The 20,795-nt window shown below is 52.8% G+C and overlaps 1 protein-coding gene across 3 annotated transcripts in view; it reads right to left on the bottom strand.

Moving 5' to 3' along the window:
- Positions 1 to 20,795, bottom strand: part of IGHMBP2 (immunoglobulin mu DNA binding protein 2) — a 30,289-nt gene that overhangs the window by 1,594 nt on the left and 7,900 nt on the right. The window contains exons 5-14 of one of the 3 annotated variants that reach the window (XM_012757562.3): positions 18,392 to 18,555; positions 16,960 to 17,160; positions 15,493 to 15,640; positions 9,465 to 9,639; positions 6,798 to 6,980; positions 6,368 to 6,486; positions 5,764 to 5,858; positions 4,748 to 4,871; positions 3,051 to 3,905; positions 307 to 479 (exon numbers count right to left, since the gene is read on the bottom strand). In XM_012757562.3, coding sequence (XP_012613016.2) covers positions 307 to 479; positions 3,051 to 3,905; positions 4,748 to 4,871; positions 5,764 to 5,858; positions 6,368 to 6,486; positions 6,798 to 6,980; positions 9,465 to 9,639; positions 15,493 to 15,640; positions 16,960 to 17,160; positions 18,392 to 18,555 — 2,237 coding nt within the window. The remainder of the gene's footprint in view (positions 1 to 306; positions 480 to 3,050; positions 3,906 to 4,747; positions 4,872 to 5,763; positions 5,859 to 6,367; positions 6,487 to 6,797; positions 6,981 to 9,464; positions 9,640 to 15,492; positions 15,641 to 16,959; positions 17,161 to 18,391; positions 18,556 to 20,795) is intronic. The other 2 variants (XM_076001714.1, XM_012757561.3) reach the window with 2 other exon arrangements.

The following is a 20,795-nucleotide window of genomic DNA, read 5'->3' as shown; positions in this document are numbered from 1 at the left end:
CCCCAGGGGAAAGACAAGGCCTGCTCCGGCCCCCAGCGCCCCACAGGTGCCCACACCTGGCCGGGAGGGTTCTTACCCCTGAGTGCTCGAGGAAACGGGCCACAGCCCCCAGCCCGTCCTAAACAGACAGATGAACCCACAGACAGTGGGCAGATTCATGAGCCATCGTCTGATTGCTGTTTTTTAAAGAGAACACCTTCAAGGTGTTGAGAGCTGGCTGGAGTAGGTCTGCCCAGCACCTGCCCCCTCAAGAGGCGGCTCCCGCCACCCTCCCTGCAGTCTGCTCCTGGGCGGGAACCCGTGTACCTCGGGCAGGTGGTGTCTGAAGCAGTAGCGGCGGCCGCAGAGCTGGCAGAGCTGGCCCAGGGTGGCGACGCTGGCCGTGCACGCAGGAAGGCCACAGGTGTTGTCAGCCCGAACGGCAGCAGAAACCAGGGCGTCGAAGTCCTCCTCCGAGGGCAGATCTATGACCATGTGTCCTGGGGGAAGGACAGTGTCACTTGGCAGACAGGGAAGAGCAGAGTCCGGCCTGAACACTCCCACCGGGCACGAGGATAAACCGCGGCAGCCCCTTGTGGGCCCCGCTGCAAGGCTGCGCCCAGCACCTCCTGCCCACGGGTTTAGCGTGAGTGTGCCCGTATGCACTCGGTCGACTCCGTGTCCGTCCAGGCTTTTTTTTTTTTTTTTTTTTTGAGACAGAGTCTCGCTTTGTTGTCCAGGCTAGAGTGAGTGCCGTGGCGTCAGCCTAGCTCACAGCAACCTCAAACTCCTGGGCTCAAGCAATCCTACTGCCTCAGCCTCCCGAGTAGCTGGGACTACAGGCATGCGCCACCATGCCCGGCTAATTTTTTATATATATATCAGTTGGCCAATTAATTTCTTTCTATTTATAGTAGAGACGGGGTCTTGCTCTTGCTCAGGCTGGTTTTGAACTCTTGACCTTGAGCAATCCGCCCGCCTCGGCCTCCCAAGAGCTAGAATTACAGGCGTGAGCCACAGCGCCCGGCCTCGTCCAGGCTTTGAGTGGCCCCTCAGACGTCCCCTTACTCTTCGCTGAGCTAATAGCCAGGAATGTCCCTCTGAACACATGCAATATGGTCACCGCTGGGCGGTGTGACAGTGGACACAGACTCTGCAGGAAGGGGTTCGCAGTGTATACAGTGTCTGAAAAGTTCAACCTCTGTAATCCAGAGAAACATTCAAGTATGAGATGCTCCTTATGGTATTAACCATAAAAACAAAACCCCAAAACAAAGTAACAGTCCAAAGCCATAGAAACAGTTCACAGGTTAGAAGACCCTTAACATTTTTAACCAGCTGCATGAAAATATTTTTTAGTAATAGGAAAATGCTCACACATGGGAAATAAATGCAGTTATATCTGTCACAATTCTGGAAAGCACACATGTGATAAACACACACACATACACACACACGGGCTGTGTGGAGAGCAGAGGGAAGGACACCCGGGCAGCTGGTGTCGGTCTGCTCTGCTGGGGGATGGGACACAGGGGGGCACGTGTGGCTCCCAGTACTGGGCACACGCAGAAGCCAGACACACTGTGGTCAGAGCCGTCGGCCTCAGAGGTGGGGAGTGTGGAGAAGGCCACAGGCCCTGTGCAGGGTCAGCACCACTGCGCTCACACACGAGGCCTGGAGGCCACTGGGGTCGGGGAGGGAGAGGGCCACTGACCCCGCCGTGCCCCAGGAGCAGCGCTAAGAGCCCTGGAGAAGGCCATGCCAACCACAGGCTCCCCATTCTCAGCACCCTCGATGGAGCAAGAGCCCTTGGGACATGAGGACCAGGCAGAGCGTGTCCAGTCCCCAGTGGGGGGCGAGAAGGAGAGCATGCTGGGAAATCTCATAAACGTAAGGACGGCCAGTCTGTTCCCATCACTCCACCCAATGCTCCTGCCTCCAACTGGAGGCTCAGGTGACCTGGCCGTGCTCCTGCGTGTCAGCAGGTGGACCCAGGGCAGGTCCTGTGCACACAGCCACGGCGCCTCCCCACCAGGGGCCCGGCTTCTCAGCTGCAGCTGAGACACTGGCACAGAGGTCGGATCCCTGCAGGACAGGTCATGTTCAGAGCTGGAGCGGGAAATGGACTCCCGCAGGTGGCTGCCTGAAGGAACACCTCAAAAGTGGTGCCACAGTCCCTCAAACTGGGCAAGACCTCTCCAGGACACTCGGTTCCAAAGTGACCACGATGCACCCGCCAGCACACGCTGCTCCCTGCAGGAGGCAGGCCGGGCCCTGCTGGCACAGGCGTGGCACTCTCCTCTCCGTGGCCTCACGGAATGCTCGTTCAAGGTTGAAGAGCGGTCGTGTCTCCTCCCTCTGCCGCACCGTCTGTGCTGGGGACGTGGGTGGCAGCAGCCTTGTTCTCTAGCGCAAAGCCTGGTGGTATGCAGTAGCTGCTCAATAAATACCTGTGGCTTGAATTAATCTGGATCCCCAGGCTCAGGAAGGCTAGTTTTAAAAACCACGAATTATGTTTGCGCTGCTCCACTCACAGGAATTAAATGAACAAACGGGAGCAGGAAGTCCTTCGCGGTCTTGCCGACAGGGAGACGGCCTGTCACGGACTCTGCGCAGCCCGCTGCGAGGACGGTCCTGCACTCGGGAGCCCCTGTGGCTCTGAGCCTGTGCCCTAGATGGCTTCCAACACACTGAGCCCTGCTGCTGCGCAAGGCCACGGCCCCCAGGGCCACCTGCAGGGTGGGAGCCCGGGATCACCTCCCGGTCCCCAGAGGGGCTCCAGTGAGCCGCCCAAGTCTGCTCTTCCGGGCCCTTCCTCTGCAGTGAACAACGTGCTCCGAGCACCTCCCTCGTGCTCGCCCCACACAAGGCTCTGGAACAAGGAGACTGTGACCCAGTCGCTGCCCTGGGGGAGCCCAGATCAAGCCAGGAGACGCAAGTCACATGACTAAGAATCAGGCGGCTGCACTGCCAGGAGGAAGTCCCGGATTTTTTCCAGGGAGGCAGGTGGGTTTAAGTGGGACCAACACCCCTGTAAGGAGACACAACTCCTGTGTTCTCATATGACTTACCTTTTACTTTTTTCTTTTTCTTTTCTGGAAGCTTCTGTGGCCCCGAGCCTGCAGCCTGCTGCTCCTTCTTGGCTGGCCGCTCCTGCCCAGCCCTCTCCCGCTGTGTCCTCTCCGGGGGTGGCACCTTCAGATCCGCCTGTCCCTCGCCCGGCTCCCTGGGCGGGTGCTGCGTCTGCACAGGGCAGGGGGGCTCCGGCCGGAGAACGGCCTGGCTGCCGGCCGCTGCCGCAGGTGCTGGCGGTGCCGGGGCCCTCTTGCTCACGGTGATGAAGCGCTTCTTCCCTTCTCCGGCGCTGTCATGCCTCAGCCCGTGCTCCTCGGCTATTTGGTGGACCCACAACCTGTCGTGTGAATTCAGGGATGCAGGAAACTCCAACTGCGTCTTCTCACTGGCCACAAACTCCACTATCATGGCCCGGAAGCGGTCCACGCTGTCTCTGCTCTCCGCTCCCTCCAAGCTGCCCCCATTGAGGCTGGGTTGACACTGGGCTTTAGAGAGCAAAGGTTTTCCACCCGGCTTCTTCTGGTCCCGTCTGGCAGCCGCTCCGGCCTCCCGGGCTGCCTCCTGTCGCCGGCCTCCAGGAGCGTCCTTGGCAGACGCAGCAGGGCCTTGGGGCTTTGAGGTGGCTTGGCTGTGGCCCTGGGAACCCTCATGGGAATAGTTTTCAGGGACGATGTCATCAAGATACTCAAAGGCTGTGCGCACTTCCCCGTGCTCTGTGAAATACTCCACCAGTTTCTTCAAAAACTCGTGGTTGTTGACGGTGCGGGAGTCGCAGACAACCGCCACGTGGCGCCGTGCGCGGGTGATGGCCACGTTGATCCGCCGGTCCTCAGCAAGAAAGCCAACTTCGCCTAAAGAAGGGCCAGAGCAGCGAGGAGCAGGGCTGAGTCTGAGCAACAGAAGTCGGCTCCCACACCCCCACGGGAGCAGCCACCGAAGCATCGCAACCCCGCCCAGCCTCCCACACCGCCACCGCCCTCCATGGCACGGCCGGGGGGCCACGTCTGCTCGGCTCTCGGTTCCCACCACCGATCACGTGGCACTCTGGGGTGCTCCATTTGGGGTTTCGTGGCTCGTAGGCCGTGCTCCTTCCCAAGGAAGTATCGACTCCTCCCTGAGTACAGACCCAGGAGGCCGCCAGGGACTGGCAGTGGCCGACACCCGAGGGAAAGCACAGGGAACCTTCCAGTACCTTCTTCTGTTCTTTCTCCCACCACAGCCTGTCCCACTGCCTTCTCTGTTGTCAACCCCCGACTGAAAATGCTTCACCGAGCCCATCAACTGCGCTATCTCTGGGCTCAACTCTGCCTCACTGAACAGGATGCCCATAAAACGCACCGGCACAAAAACCGCACCCTGAGGCTCATCCACCTGAGGCTAGAGGACCAGCCCTGGGCTTGCGGGGCTCCGTGTCCTCGGTAGGGCGCAAACCTCCCGCCACCCCTCCCCCACCGACCACGCCCTCACGTGCCACCTTCCAGGACTGCGCCTGCCCCGCCCCCGGCTGGGCTGAGCACCTGAGCGGGGTCCTGCTGGAACCCTCATGGCTCCGCGCTCGTGAGTCCCGTTGCCTGACAGTGACATGCCGTCGCCTCATGGCGACTGGCGTGGCACCTGGCGCAGATCCAGCGTGCCCCTGAATCAGCACGGCTGCTCTGTGCCCGCCCCGGGGGACTCAGCAGGGACCACGTACCTTTCCTGTTGGACCTGACGAAGGACAGTACCACTGCCTCCTTCTCTCGCCCTTGGAAGCCGTCGACGGACCTGATTTCCAGCTCGGGGTGCTTGTGCGCGAGGCTCTGCCTGAGCAGGTCCACCTGGAACGCGGGGAGCACGGCTGCAGCCCCACGCCCCGCCAGCCCCCCGGCCCTCACACCCGCCCACACGCATAACAATGAGCAGCTGGTGGCACGTCGGCACGGCAAAGAGGACACCACCACCACCGGCAATTTATCATTTCTTTTGGCTCGTGGGCCAGTCACCGGCCTCAGACAGCCCCGTGACGATGCCTGTGCACCCAAAAGGGGTGACGGCCACTTCCACGGACCCCAAGAAACTCAAGCAGGTATGTCTTTCCTACTAAACAAGACAGGCGTGGGGACACACCTGAGCCTGACTAATGAGATGCAAAGCCAGGGGTCCTCAAACTTTTTAAACAGGGGGCCGGTTCACTGTCCCTCAGACCGTTGGAGAGCACGGCGCACATTCCACACGTGCGCACTGCGGGCCTGGGACGAGTCGGCTGCTAAGCAGGACAGGCAGCGGGGCAAAAACACGCGGTGGGCCAGATAAATGTCCTTGGTGGGCCGCATGTGGCCCACGGGCCGTAGTTTGAGGACCCCTGTGCAAAGCTGAGGCTCTCTGGGAAACGCTGTAAAGGCACAGGCTGCTCCGCCAGGACTGCCAACAGCAGGACGGTGCCATCCGCAGGTTGCCGGCCACCTGGGAAAGCCAGCCTGAGTACAGAGCCGACCCAGGGGAATCAAGCTGAGATCAGGATGGGCAGGAGCACAGGAGGTAAGACAGACGGACAGACAGAGGGGCTCTGGCTGGTATCCTGTTGGCCCTGGATCCAGTCGTGATGAGGGCGGCCCCACTCCTGGACTTTTAGGTCACGACAGCCAATAGCTTGCCCTTTTTCTGGGGGCCTCTAGGTTGACTGAGTCCCAACTGCTGTGTACAGAGACAAAACGGGGGTCCCTCCCGCACCTGGAGGTTGTACGGCGTGATGACAGCAATGTCCCTTGCTTGGACACCAGCATCCACCAGGGCCTGGATGTGCAGACTGACGAGGCGGACTTCGCCTGCAGGGAATCAAGAACAGGTTCCAGCGCAGGGGCACGCCGAGCTGGCACCCACCACTCACGCCCGTTTCAGGCTCCTGTCTCCCGACAGCAGCTCCTGCGCTGTGTCCCGGGGACTGACGGGAGCTGACCACCTCACGGGACAGCCAGGGTCAGCAGCACCCCGACAGCTGGAGTTTCACGCAAACAGTGGACACCGTCCGTGTCTGGGTGGCCGTCTGTGTCTGGGGAGGCAGTGGCGTGAGCCCAGGACAGATTCTCACGACCAGACCAAGCGGGCAGCGCCCGGCCCCTGCGTCCAGCCGAAGGCCACAGAATGTCGCCCAGCCCATCTGTCCCTAAGAAGAACTCGATGCTGCTCAGCCTTTCGTAGTGTCTGCCTCCAAGGCCCCCATGCCCATCAGTGACTGGCTCTCACTGCCTCTTTCTTTCACCCAGTTCCTCCCTGAATTAAGCAATGTAAAGTGACTTTTGTTTTTAAAAAGCGGAAGCATCCCACGCAGGCTCACCGGGGTTCCCTCTCGACTGGTCATCCTCCTCCTCCAGCTCAAACAGCCCGCAGCCGGCAGTGTCCACGAGCAGCAGGGGCACGCCCGTCTCCTCCGTGGCGGCCACGCCCGGCAGGTCCCTGGCACGCGGCACAGAGGGAGCATGTAAGGGCCCAGCTGGAGAGCGGCACCTAAACCCCACACCAGGGAACCAACCCTTCCCTCCAGGGGCCGCCCCAGGGCGCAGGGCGAGCAGGGGGACAGCAGCTGGAGCAGGCCTGGGCCGGCTCTCCGGGCGAGGCCGTGCTGCCTTCCAGAAGATGAGTCTCGGAGTCGACCCGAACTCCGAAGTCTAAGTGGAACACGTCTCACTTGCGCTTACTGCTTACAACCGGGTGACCCTGGTGGGTCGGCTGGGGCAGAGGGAAGGGGGCGGAGCCCAGTCACCCACCTCAGGAGGTGGCCTGCCACCGAAGGGTGGGCCGTGAGCTGGCCCTGGTACATGGCCTCCGAGGCCCACCGCATGATGGCCTGGTGCATGCGGTACTGCACGGTCAGCGTCCGCAGCACGCTCGCGCCCAGCGCCTCGGCCAGGCGCTCCATCAGGCTGCGCGACAGCCCCGCCTGCGCGGCCCTGGAACGAGAGGGGGAGAACGGGAAGGAGGGCCGAGTCCCAGAGTCCGGGGTGAGCCCACAGCGAGTGAGGAAGCGGCCCTCAAACTTCGGGACCCAACTCACCGCTGGCTTCCAACCTAAAGGTAGCCCGAGGTGGGACGGCGAGTCACAGCCCCAAAGGCGCCACGGCCTGATCACCAGGACCTGTGACTTTGTCCCCTACGTGACGGCAGGGACTCTGCAGATGAGACAAAGTCAAGGATCCCGCGATGGGGAGATGGCAATGACAGAGTAATGACAAGGGCCTGGCGGGGCGGGCGGTTGGAGGGTCAGGGTCAGAGAAGGCCATTTGACGAGAGAAGATGCTTGAAGACGCTGCGCTGCCGGCTGCAGAGACGGAGAGGTTGGGGCGGCCTCTGGAAGCTGGAAAGGGCACGGGGACGGGCTCGCCCGGAGCCTCCAGAGGAGCCAGCCCTGCCGACACTTGATTCTCGTCCCCGATCAAGACCAGTGGCACCGATTCTGGACATGTGGAGCCCAGAACTGCAAGACCATAAACCTGTGCTGTTTTAAGCCACTAAGTCTGTGGCAATTTGTTAAAGCAATGACAGGAAACCAACACAGGTAGGTTTTACAAAGAATCATCACATGCTCTAGCCATAGGTCCACTACTACTAGCAACAGCTAGCACGCATGGAGCGCTCCCCAGGTGCCAGGCGCTGCTCTCAGCATCATTGCGTCACCTATATTATTACCCTCACACCTTGTGAGGTGGCTACTGTTATGATTCCCACATTACATATCAGGAGAGTGAGACACAGAGAGGTTAAGTCACCAGCCCGAGACCACCAGCTAGCGAGCTTCGGCGCACCAGGCAGCACTACGGCACAGCGTCTCTCCCCAAGTTGACAGCCACCAAAACTGGGGGGAAAGTCCCCAATTCCACTTCAAAGATCCTCCCTCTGGAAATATACGACCTCTGTGATTAACCTATCTTTACTAAATTCTCTACTAAAGATAATGAATGCCAAAGAAGTGAAGTGATGATCAGCACCAACTGCAAACCTAGAAAGCACGCAGCACGGCTCCACCCGACATCCCCCCCAAACCAGCCTACTTTCTCCAGGGACACAAGGGGCCCCCAAGGGCAGAGATCCGCACTTGCTCCACACAAAGGCTTTCTGGAGGACAAAGCCCTGTCGTAAGGACACCTTCAGAACCTCTCCCTGGAACAAGCCAAATGGACAAACAACCCAGCGAGCCCCTTCCCTCTCCTGGGGAGGTTCCACTCCGGATTCCTACGCTTCTCCCGCCAGGACGATCTTCCAAAAGGCATTTTCCCAGCACTCTCCTCTATCCCTCCCACGGACATCTCCCTCCCAAATCCTCACTGTGAAGGACTACTTTTGAGGCTGTCTTTCTCCCAGGCATCCTGGGCTACATATCCCCGACTCCTAGGCCGCCTGCTCCCTTTCATGAGTCCCATCTGACCGACTTCCTTGCACACCCCTTTTCCTGGTCCTCAGAAAACAACAAGAGTTTCAGGTTTGATCATGGTGTCTGCACACCCACAGTGACGCAGACTTTCAAACAGCCAGAGAAATCGGAAGAAAGTAATGTCTAAGCACAGGGGGCCTCAATGCCGGCATCCTAGAGTTTCACCCATGGATGCCATTCTGGGTATGGACCATGGACTCGTTCACAGACAGCCTGTGTGCCGGGCCTGCTCGCAGGCCTGTGGAACTTTCTAGTGGGAAGAGCAGACGAGCAGATGAACACACGACACTGCCAGGGAACAAAGTGAACCACAGTAAGGGGCTCGAGGTGACAGGGATCCCGCCTAGACGGGGCGGTCAGGAGAGACCACGTAGAGGGGCCATCTGAGGGGCTTGTTGGAGCATCTGGTCCAGGCGGAGGGGCGTGAGGCCTGTGGGGCCGGAGTGGCGAGTAAGGGACAGTGTGGGAAAGTGGTGAGAGAGGGGTGGGTGGCCGCACTTCTTCCCTCCAGGATGGCCTGTGCTAGGCCGCAGTGCCACAGCACGCCACATCTCTGCCCAGCATCCCCCATCTGGGGACAGGCCTGCAGACTGACGACTAAAGGGTCCATGTCAGGCTGTGAGCTGATCCACCCACAGGCCGTTAGCGCAGCCCATGGAGTGGTGCTCACTGCATTGCACCAGCAAACCGGCCTGGCTCATTGGGGGACATTCAACTCAACAGGACCGACTGAGCCCTGGAAAAGTGCCAGGCACTGCACCTGGCTCTGGGGACGTGAAGAGGAAGGTGATACAACCCCCCGCTGCAAGGAGCACCCGACCCGACAGATCAGAGTCTGCACGAGTAAGCGCAGTAAAATGGGCTGGGGGCTGTAGCTGGGAAACACGCCAAGGAGGCACAGCCAAGCTTCTGGGTGAGCCCAGGACTTCTGCTGGACCTGGAAGGATGGCAGAAAGGGGTGGCAGGTGAGGGGCGGAGGACGGCACCTCCAGCGCGGGGCCCTTACTTGTGCGAGACGGTGGTGGGCGGCAGCTGCCGGTGATCTCCGGCCAGGATGCACTTTCTGGCCTGCAGCAGCGGGATCCAGCAGCTGGCCTCCAGGGCCTGGGCGCACTCGTCCACGACCACCACGTCGAAGTAGCCCTCGGGCAGCAACTTCAGAGGGCCGTCGGAAGAAGCACCTGGTCGGACAGGGAGCAGAGAGTTTTTACAGAGGCGCTGGCTGCGCCTTAACGACGGCAGTCACACCGGGAGACACAACTCACGTCATCATCGGGTCTCGGGTGAAAATTGTGTGGGATAAATGACCTCTTGGAATAAAAACTTGGGAAGAACATTAGAAAACTCACGGTTCCAACCCATCTGTATTTAAGTGCAAGGTGGGGTGTCCGCTGGCCACGGGCTACCTGACCTTCAACCACCAAAACTCACCGCCTCCTTGGGTCTGTGACCACAAGCCCAGGAATCTGTCTCAGTTCTAAAGATCATATCTCCATCATTTTCTCAAAGTAGAATTTAATTGATTCTCCTCTGAGGTTTCTTCCTTGGACACACAGAACAATTAAGTGCCGAACGTTCACCGAGAACAAACTTCCACGTACTTGACAGCACAAACCGCAGCGCCGACTTCTCCTTCCCGGAACACGGGGCGGCGCAGCGGGGGGAGCTGGGCTGTGAGTGAGACCCGGGTCCCCGCCAGCCCCAGACAGCCTGGGGCCCCGGCCCGCTTACCCGTCCACAGACACAGCCACACCCGCATCTCACACGCGTGTTATGGCGACACCTGAATGGTGACGCGTGTAAAGCGCCTGGCACAGGAAGGCAGATTTTAACACATGCTGTGAATGTCAGCTCCCACCCTTTCTGCATCCCGCCTGAGTGAATTATGCTAAAGATGTATGTATTATGCTATGATGAAGATATGTATCTTGAGAAATTTCTCGAGGCTAACTTCTCAGAGATGGCTAAGAAAAGCACCCACACGGGTGAAAGAACTTGGACTGGGCTTTAGATAACTAAGAGATGCATTTAGATCACGCGTGTGACTTCACAGTGCAGATAGCACAAGCAAGACCCTCATCTCTACAAAAAAAAAAAAAAAAACAGAAAAATTAGCCGGGCATAGTGGTATGCACCTATAGTCCCAGCTACTTGGGAGGCTGAAGCAAGAGGATTGCTTGAGCCCAGGAATTTATGGTTGCTATGAGTTATGATGATGCCATGGCACTCTAGCCCAGGTGACAGAGTGAGACCTTGTCTCAAAAAAGAAAAAAAAAGGTTAAGATAGTAAATTTTATCTTTATTCTTTCTATAGATGGCTGGGGATTATGTTTATGGTTTTTATCACAATAAAAAAAGAAAGAAAGCTGGAACGGTTACTTTTTTTTTTTTTTTTTTGAGACAGAGTGTTACTTTGTTGCTTGGGCTAGAGTGAGTGCCATGGCGTCAGCCTGGCTCACAGCAACCTCAAACTCCTGGGCTCAAGCAATCCTCCTGCCTTAGCCTCCCGAGTAGCTGGGACTACAGGCATGCACCACCATGCCCGGCTAATTTTTTCTATATATATTAGTTGGCCAATTAATTTCTCTCTATTTATAGTAGAGACAGGGTCTCACTCTTGCTCAGGCTGGTGTCGAACTCCTGACCTCGAGCAATCTGCCCACCTCAGCCTCCCAGAGTGCTAGGATTATAGGCGTGAGCCGCTGCGTCCAGCCATGGAACAGTTACTTTAATATCAAAGTAGGCTGGGTGCAGTGGCTCACGCCTGTAATCCTAGCACTCTGGGAGGCCGAGGTGGGCAGATTACTCGAGGTCAGGAGTTCGACACCAGCCTAAGCAAGAGCGAGACCCCCGTCTCTACTATAAATAGAGAGAAATTAATTGGCCAACTAATATATATAGAAAAAAATTATCCGGGCATGGTGTCACATGCCTGTAGTCCCAGCTACTCAGGAGGCTGAGGCAGAAGAACTGCTTGAGCCCAGGAGTTTGAGGTTGTTGTGAGCCAGGCTGACGCCACGGCACTCACTCTAGCCCGGGCAAGAAAGCGAGACTCTGTCTCAAAAAAAAAAAAATCAAAGTAGATTTCAAAAAAAAATACCATTGCCAGGGATAAAGAAGGTTATTTCATAATGACAAATTGGTTAATTAATCAAGAAAGCATAGCCTGACATTCCCCTAAATAAAGAACTTCCAAAGACATGAAGCAGTAACTGATAGCAAGGAGAAACAGACAGGTATAATTATATTCAGAGATTTCAACACCCCTCTCTCAAAAAGTGATATAACAAGTAGACAATCAGGAAGGATACAGTAGACTTGAACAACACTACCAACCATCATGATCTCATTATTTACAGAGCACCCCAACAAAATCAGAACACTCATTCTATTCAAGTGTACATGGAACATTCACAAAGAGAGACCAGATTCTGGATCATAAAATGAGTCTCAGTGAAAGGAGCCAAGTCTTCTGACTACACAGAATGAAATTAGAAATCAACGACAGAAATCTGTGACCACGCCTATACTCCCAGCTCCTCGGAAGGCTGAGGTGACAGATCATCGAGCCCAGGAGTTTGAGTCCAGCCTGGGCCACACAATCAGACCTCATCTTTTTTTAAAGAAAAGGAAAGAAAGAACAAAAACAATAGAAGGATGTCTAGAAAATCCCCAACCATTGGAAACAATATAGCACACTTCTAAAAAACCAAAAGGCAAATGAGATAAATTTTGAAATGAATGAAAATACAACACATCAGAATTTGTGGGGAAGACATTTGTAGAGCGAAATGCTTATATCAGAAAAGAAGAAAGGTCTCGAATCAATGATCTTAGCTTCAGCCTTAAGAAACTAGAAAAAGAAGAGCAAATTCAACCCAGATAAACAAAAGAGGAAACAATATCAACGTGAAGGGCCAGGCACAGTGGCTCACGCCTGTAATCCTAGCACTCTGGGAGGCTGAGGCAGGAGGATTGCTTGAGCTCAGGAGTTTGAGACTAGCCTGAGTAAGAGCGAGACCCTGTCTCTACTATAAATAGAAAGAAATTAGCCAAAACTACTAAAAATAGAAAAAATTAGCCGGGCATAGTGTACCTGTAGTCTCAGCTACTCGGGAGGCTGAGGCAAGAAAATTGCTTGAGCCCAGGAGTTTGAGGTTGCTGTGAGCTAGGCTGACACCACAGCACTCCAGCCCAGGCAAGAGAGTGAGACTCTGTCTCAAAAAAAAAAAAAAAATCAACGAAATAGCAAACAGAAAAACAACAGAGAAAAATCAAAAGTTGGTTCTTTAGGAAGATCAGAAAAACCTCTAGCCAGGTCAGAAAAAAAGAGAATATACAAACTGGTATCAGGAATAAGAGAATAATATCATCACAGATGTTGTAGATATTAAAAGAATATGGGAATATTATGAACAACTTTATGCCTCTAAATTTGACAATTTAGATTAAATGGACAAATTTCTTGAAAGATACAAGTTCATTCAAAAAGAGACTACCTGGGCCATGGTTGGGCATGGTGGCTCACACCTACAAACCCAGCACGTTTGGAAGTCCTGGCTACAGCAATCAGACAGGAAAATGGAATTAAAGGTATCCAAATAGGGGCAGAAGAGATCAAACTTTCACTGTTTGCTGATGATATGATACTATATCTAGAAAACCCCAAAGATTCAACCAAGAAACTCCTGGAACTGATAAATGAATTTAGTAAAGTCTCAGGATACAAAAGCAATACACAGAAATCAGAGGCATTCATATACGCCAACAGCAATCTAATTGAGAACCAAATCAAAGACTCAATTCCCTTCACAATAGCAACAAAGAAATTAAAGTACCTAGGAATATACTTAACCAAGGACGTAAAAGACCTCTACAGGGAGAACTATGAAACACTGAGGAAGGAAATAGCAGAGGATGTAAACAGATGGAAATCCATATTATGCTCGTGGATCGGCAGACTCAACATCATTAAAATGTCTATACTACCCAAACTGATCTACAAATTCAACACAATACCTATTAAAATCCCATCAGCATAATTTTATGCTTCGTATGGAACCAAAAAAGACCCTGAATATCAAAAGCAATTCTAGGCAACAAAAACAAAATGGAAGGCATTAATATGCCAGATATCAAACTATACTACAAAGCTGTAGTAATTAAATCAATCTGGTATTGGCACAAAAATAGAAATATTGACCAGTGGAACAGATCTGAGAATCCTGATATAAAACCATCCTCATATAGCCACCTAATCTTTGACAAAGCAGACAAAAATATATGCTGGGGAAAAGAATCCCTTTTCAATAAATGGTACTGGGAAAACTGGATAGCCACTTGTAGAAGGCTAAAGCAGGACCCACACCTTTCACCTCTCACAAAAACCAACTCACGCTGGATAACATATTAGAATTCTAGAGGAAAATGTTGGAAACACTCTCCTAGACATCGGCCTAGGCAAAGAGTTTATGAATAAGTCCCCAAAGGCAATCACAGCAGCAACAAAAATAAATAAATGGGACATGATCAAACTAAAAAGCTTCTGCACAGCCAAAGAAATACTCATGAAAGTAAACAGACATCCTACAGAATGGGAGAAAATTTTTGCATACTACGCATCCGATAAGGGGCTGATAACTAGAATATACTTAGAAAATCAGCAAGAAAAAATCAAATAACCCTATTAAAAAGTGGGCAAAGGACTTGAACAGAAACTCTTCTAAAGAAGACAGAAGAATGGCCAACAAACATATGAAAAAATGCTCAACATCTCTAATCATCAGGGAAATGCAAATCAAAACCACAATGAGATATCACTTAACTCCAGTGAGAATGGCCTTTATCAAAAAGTCTCCAAACAATAAATGCTGGCGTGGTTGCGGAGAGAGAGGAACACTCCTACACTGCTGGTGGGACTGCAAACTAGTTCAGCCTCTGTGGAAAGCAATATGGAGATATCTTAAAGCGATACAAGTGAATCTACCATTTGATCCAGCAATCCCATTGCTGGGCATCTACCTAAAAGATCCAATGACACTCTACAAAAAAGACACCTGCACTTGAATGTTTATAACAGCACAATTCATAATTGCAAGGCTGTGGAAACAGCCCAAGTGCCCATCAATCCAAGAATGGATTAATAAAATGTGGTATATGTATACCATGGAGTACTATTCAGCTCTAAGAAACAATGGTGATATAGCACATCTTATATTTTCCTGGTTAGAGCTGGAACCCATACTACTAAGTGAAGTATCCCAAGAATGGAAAAACAAGCACCACATATACTCACCAGCAAACTGGTATTAACTGAGCAGTTAACTGGTATTAACTGGACACATAGGTACTACAGTAATAGGGTATTGGGCATGGGGGAGGGGGAGGGGGCGGGTATATACATACATAAAGAGTGAGATGTGCACCATCTGGAGTATGGTCATGCTGGAAACTCAGACTTGTGGGGGGAGGGGGGTAATGGGCATTTATTGAAACCTTAAAATCTGTACCCCCATAATATGCTGAAATAAATTTAAAAAAAAAGTTAAAAAAAAACAAAACCCAGCACTTTGAGAGGTCGAAGCAGGACTGCTTGAGGAGTTCAAGACCAGACTAGGCAATACAGTGAGACCCCCATCTCTACAAAAAAAATAAAAAATTAGCCAGGCATGGTGGTGCACACCTGTAGTCTCAGCTACTCAGGAGGCTGAGACAGGAGGATCAGTTGAGCCTAGGAATTCAAGGTCATGCTGCACTCTAGCCTGGGGGACAGAATTTTTTTTAAAAAAAAAAAAAATAGAAAAAGAAGAGACAACCTGAATAGCCCTGTATCTATCAAAGAAACTGAATTTGCAGTTAAAAATCTCTCTAAAAAGAAAAAATTCCAGGTCCAGCTTCACCGCTAAACTCTATCCAACATTTAAGGAAGAAATAATGGCAATCCTACATGAGCCCCTCCAGAAAACTGAACAAGAGGGAGCACCCCGAACCCGTCCTTTGAGGCCACTCGGGCAGGATGGGGGCGCCTCGCTCACCCGTGTTTGTGGCGAGGACCACCCGCGCCGACGTGAGGCTTTCCAGCGTGGCTGCTTCCTCCCTCACCTTCAGTTCTTTCCTCAACAGCTTAATTTCATTTCGAAAATTACTTTTCTCTCTCTTATCCTGGGTCTTTTTGTTTTTCGCCTGCAAAGGGGAGCAAAGAAAATGCAATTATTCTCGACATGACTTTGCCCTTCTTTAACTCTATGTAGTATTTCTATTTACAATCAGTTGGTCCAGTTCAATGAGCTCCTTAAAAAGCAGTAAAAAGTAAAAAAAAAAAATCTGTCTGGAAGGAGCCGCAGATACACACGGGTGACCAAGCACTACGTCCTAACTTGCCCTAAAGTCGCTGTCCCCCACACGGGGTGCGGCAGAAAGGGGACGCTCCCAGTCCCGGGAGCAGGCCGTGTTTCAACTGCAGACTCAGATGACGCCACAAACTGGACCAGCCTTCCCCGGGCAGAGTCATCGGGCGTGCTCTTGGGGAAGAAAAAGCTCCTGCCCATCTCAGGATCTGGGTTGTGGGTGCTCATAAATGGAGAGGCTGAGCTTCATGTCTATTCCACATTTTCAAAAGATTAAAGAATTTTTTCGGCTGGTCTGAAGGTAGTGAATTACCCCACTTGATTGTTCACAGATCGAACTCCCTGTTCTTCTCTTTCCCCCTTCTTGCTACCGCACTGGACTGGCCTTAAAAAAAAAAAAAATTCTTTTCAACCCATAAAATGCTTACCTAAATCCCAATTCACTTTGCTACCCCAAAAAGACATAACCCCTTCCTCACTTGTGATGTCTGGTTTGGAGGAGGGAGTTTTGACAGGGGGGATGGAGGTGTTTTATTTTGCCTAATTTACAGAGAAAGAAAATCCCGAGAGACACTGATTTAACCAGGAATAAGAAAAGGAAAGCGGCCAGGCGCGGTGGCTCATGCCTGTAATCCTAGCACTCTGGGAGGCCTAGGTGGGCAGATTGCTCGAGGCCAGGAGTTCGAAACCAGTCTGAGCAATAGCGAGACCCCATCTCTACTATAACTAGAAAGAAATTAATTGGCCAAGTAATATATATAGAAAAAATTAGCCGGGCATGGTGGCACATGCCTGTAGTCCCAGCTACTCTGAAGGCTGAGGCAGTAGGATTGCTTGAGCCCAGGAGTTTGAGATTGCTGTGAGCTAGGCTGACCCCATGGCACTCTAGCCTGGGCAGCAGAGTGAGACTCTGTCTCTAAATAAATAAATAAAAAGACAGCTCCTCATGTACCTATCAGGTACCTTGAAGATGGTGGAGTCTCTATTCAAGGCTGAGCACAGTTCTCTATCTAAAAGGGCAGTCCAATTTTTTAAGTTGCTCAATAGAGGCAAGAGAAGAGCAGGAGGAATGCAGACAGACAGATACAGTTCACCCCTTAAAAAGGCTGCAGATCAGAAACTACACGCCAAGTGGACGCTGCCTGAGACACATACAAAGACCTGATCGATGTCCTTTCTGATATCTGCGACAATCTGGGCATTGTCACTCCGCGCTAAGATGGCATCTAGGGAGTGCTGCTGGATGGATTCCAGGATCCGGGAGGGGTGGCCGAGGCGCAGAATCCGTTGCTTACACCGAGCCAGACGCTCCACCAGATTGTCCACCGCGACGTTGGAGGGGGCGCAGCACAGAACCTGCGAGCGCCGAGCGCAAGTGAGGGTCTGGTCGTTTCTTTCCTGATCAAACCACTTGAGTTGACATTAAAACAACAGGAAGCCTCAAAGGTAAAGAGGGCAAGGCTGATTGCTGCACATGCTACAGTGTGAGCGTGCAGCTTTAACACGGATGAGGACAGCCTAAAGGACACGTTACTGCAAACTGATCCCACCTCTGTGTAGCTGGAACCTACAAATGGATAATCTTCAAAATGTGTTAGTCGCCAAAGCACCAAAGCATGTTAAGTGACTTGCAACTGGAAGAGAAGACTCAAAAATTAAAGTGTGGGCCGGGCGCGGTAGCTCGTGCCTGTAATCCTAGCACTCTGGGAGGCCGGGACGGGCGGATTGCTCGAGGTCAGGAGTTCGAAACCAGCCTGAGCAAGAGCGAGACCCCGTCTCTACTATAAATAGAGAGAAATTAATTGGCCAACTAATATATATAGAAAAAATAGGCCGGGCATGGTGGTGCATGCCTGTGGTCCCAGCTACTCGGGAGGCTGAGGCAGGAGGATTGCTTGAGCCCAGGAGTCTGAGGTTGCTGTGAACTAGGCTGACGCCACAGCACTCACTCTAGCCTGGGCAACAAAGTGAGACTCTGTCTAAAAAAATTAAAGTGTGCCCTGAAATAGTCATGGGGCACCCACATGTCACCAGTGAAGCCGTTTCATCGTCTGCCAGAGTCGCACAGCAAGAATCTCTCTGAATGGGCTCAGTCTTGCTTCTGGAACTACAGTTCTGCTACGAGAAGTGAGCGGCAGCTGGCAGAAGAGGCAGAGAGGAAGGTCTCTGTGTACTCCCAACCGCAAGACAAAAAGGAGTCCAGGAAGGAGGCCTCAGGCGTGCCCCTGCAAATGCCTGGCATGACCTCCACCCCACTGGCGTCAACTCCATGCCCCAGCAGGGCCCCAAGCACAGCAGCTGTGCTGAGCAACAGACCCTGGACAGTGGCCTGGTGCACAACAAAGGCTCTGCAGTCTCAGAGGGCTTCCAGCAGCCATTCTCAGTAACCCGGGCTGGTGTTCCCGTGCGTGTGCCCCATGTCCCACGGGACTGGCAGATATGAAAAAGCGCCTGGCCCAGTGCTCAACAAACAAATGCTCAGTGATGTTCCCGACCAGTCCCAGAACTGAGGCTGGGGCCTTGCTGAGTCCCCGCTAAGCATGACACCCCAGTAGCTGAGGGGTTCTGACAGGGAAGGAGCACCCACCTTTAAGCCTTGCTTCACAGCTTGGAGGATTATTTCCACCACTGTCGTGGTTTTCCCAGTGCCAGGAGGCCCGTGGATGATGGCAAGTTCCTTCTGAGACAGCGCAAAAGAAACCGCTTCTTTCTGGGAGGCGTCCAGGGAGGCGTTGTAGAATGCCACCGGGTCTGCGGAAGCAGCAACAGCATTAGACTCCAGCGCTCTGCCACCTGCTGCTGCTCCGCAGAGTGTGCACCGATGGCAATAAATGATGCACACAGGAACACATGCGACCTCCACAGGGTCAATCCAAGCGACTCACAACTGGTCTGCTTTGTTTCTAAAGAAGATTCCTCCTAGGCCGGGCATGGTGGCTCACGCCTGTAATCCTAGCACTCTGGGAAGCCGAGGTGGGCGGATTGCTAAAGGTCAAGAGTTCAAAACCAGCCTGAGCAAGAGCAAGACCCCCTCTCTACTATAAATAGAAAGAAATTAATTGACCAACTAATATATATACAAAAAATTAGCCAGGCATGGTGGCGCATGCCTGTGGTCCCAGCTATTTGGGAGGCTGAGGCAGGAGGATCACTTGAGCCCAGGAGTTTGAGGTTGCTGTGAGCTAGGCTGATGCCACCGCACTCACTCTAGCCTGGGCAACAAAGCGAGACTCTGTCTCAAAAACAAAAAACAAACAAACAAAAAAAAACAAGAAGATTCCTCCCCTCCTAGAACAAGAACCAGCAATGGCCTGGCAAGGTGGCTCAAGCCTGTAATCCCAGCACTCTGGGAGGCCACAGTGGGAGGATCCTTGAGCTCAGCCTGACCAAGAGCAAGGCACTGTCTCTATAAAAAATAGAAAAATTGGCTGGGCATCGTGGCATGCGCCTGTGGTCCCAGCTACTCGGGACCCTGAGGCAGGAAGATCTCTGAAGCCCAGGAGTTTGAGGTTGCAGTGAGCTATGATGACACCACTGCACTCTACCCAGGGAAACAGAGCAAGACTCTGTCTCAAAAGAAAAAACAAAAGAATCGGCAAACTGGACCACGTCCAGCCTGCTGCCTGTTGTCATAAGGTTTACTGGAACGTGGCCAGGCCCACTCAGTCTCTGGCTGCTTGCTGCTACAGCATGGCCCAAACAGTCTAAATATTCACCAACTGGCCCTTTATGGAAAAAGTTTGCCCCAACTCAGATTCTAGAGCAGCGGTCCCCAATCTTTGTGGCACCAGGGACTGGTTTTATGAAAGACAATTTTTCCATGCACAGAGCAGGGGGTGTGGGGGCGGAGCTTATGCGGTGATGTGAGCGATGGGGACGGCGGTAAACACAGATGAAGCTTCGCCAGCTCACCCACCGCCGCCGCCACTGCCTCCGCCGCTCACTTCCTGCTGTGCAGCTCTGGTTCCTAAGTTACATGGAAGACAATTTTTCCACAGCGTGGAGGGAGGTGTTGTGGTGGGGGTGGCAGAGTCCTGGGGTACCAGTCCGTGGCCCGGGGGTTAGGAACCGCAGCTCTAGAATAACAGAAATGAAGTATGTGTTTCTTGGCACATATTAGTTCCTACCACATTGTCCCTCTTGTACCCATAAAATGACAAAGACAAATACGTGACCACAAAAGTACTAACAAATTCCAGGACTGCATTTCTATTCTGAATCTGCCGTGACCAAGACCAATGACCTGGGTCCTGTGCTCTGTGCTCTTGAGAGCGAGGACCGTTGTGTCCGGCTCTGTGGCCACAGCAGTCACTGTACGGTGCCTGCTGCACAGAGGGGGATAACGGGGGAGGGGCCCAGAAGAAAGGGTGCTGCTCTAGACCTGCCAGGCTTCGGCCAACGTGTAAAACTGTTATCAGGGCAGAGTGTGAGACCAGTGACAGACCATCGAATCCAAAGTTCCCGTCACATTCCACTACTCCACACCATCCATGTCCCCTTTTTCTTGCATAATAGCTCTATGATCAAGACATACCATGGTCCCCAAAACACAGTAAATAAATTTCCAACTCAGTTTCTAGCACACGGTAGCCCCTCAGTAAATGCTTGGCAAAAATAAAATATTGAAATGTGAGTGCTTTTAGAATTTCCAAAGGGAAATGAAAAAAGAAGATGAATATTTAAAGGCAGGGCACAGTGGCTCACGCCTATAATCCTAGCACTCTGGGAGGCTGAGGCAGGAGGATCTCTCAAGGTCAGGAGTTCGAAACCAGCCTGAGCAAGAGTGAGACCCCCATCTCTACTATAAATAGAAAGAAATTAATTGGCCAACTAATATATATAGAAAAATTTAGCCGGACATGGTGGTGCATGCCTGTAGTCCCAGCTACTCGGGAGGCTGAGGCAGGAGGATCGCTTGAGCCCAGGAGTTTGAGGTTGCTGTGAGCTAGGCTGATGCCACAGCACTCACTCTAGCCTGGGCAACAAAGTGA

Source organism: Microcebus murinus, chromosome 4 (assembly GCF_040939455.1).
Source record: "Microcebus murinus isolate Inina chromosome 4, M.murinus_Inina_mat1.0, whole genome shotgun sequence".
Classification (NCBI taxonomy): domain Eukaryota; kingdom Metazoa; phylum Chordata; class Mammalia; order Primates; family Cheirogaleidae; genus Microcebus; species Microcebus murinus.
Note: the sequence above shows the minus strand (reverse complement) of the source record. Positions and strands in the feature narration are given on the sequence as shown.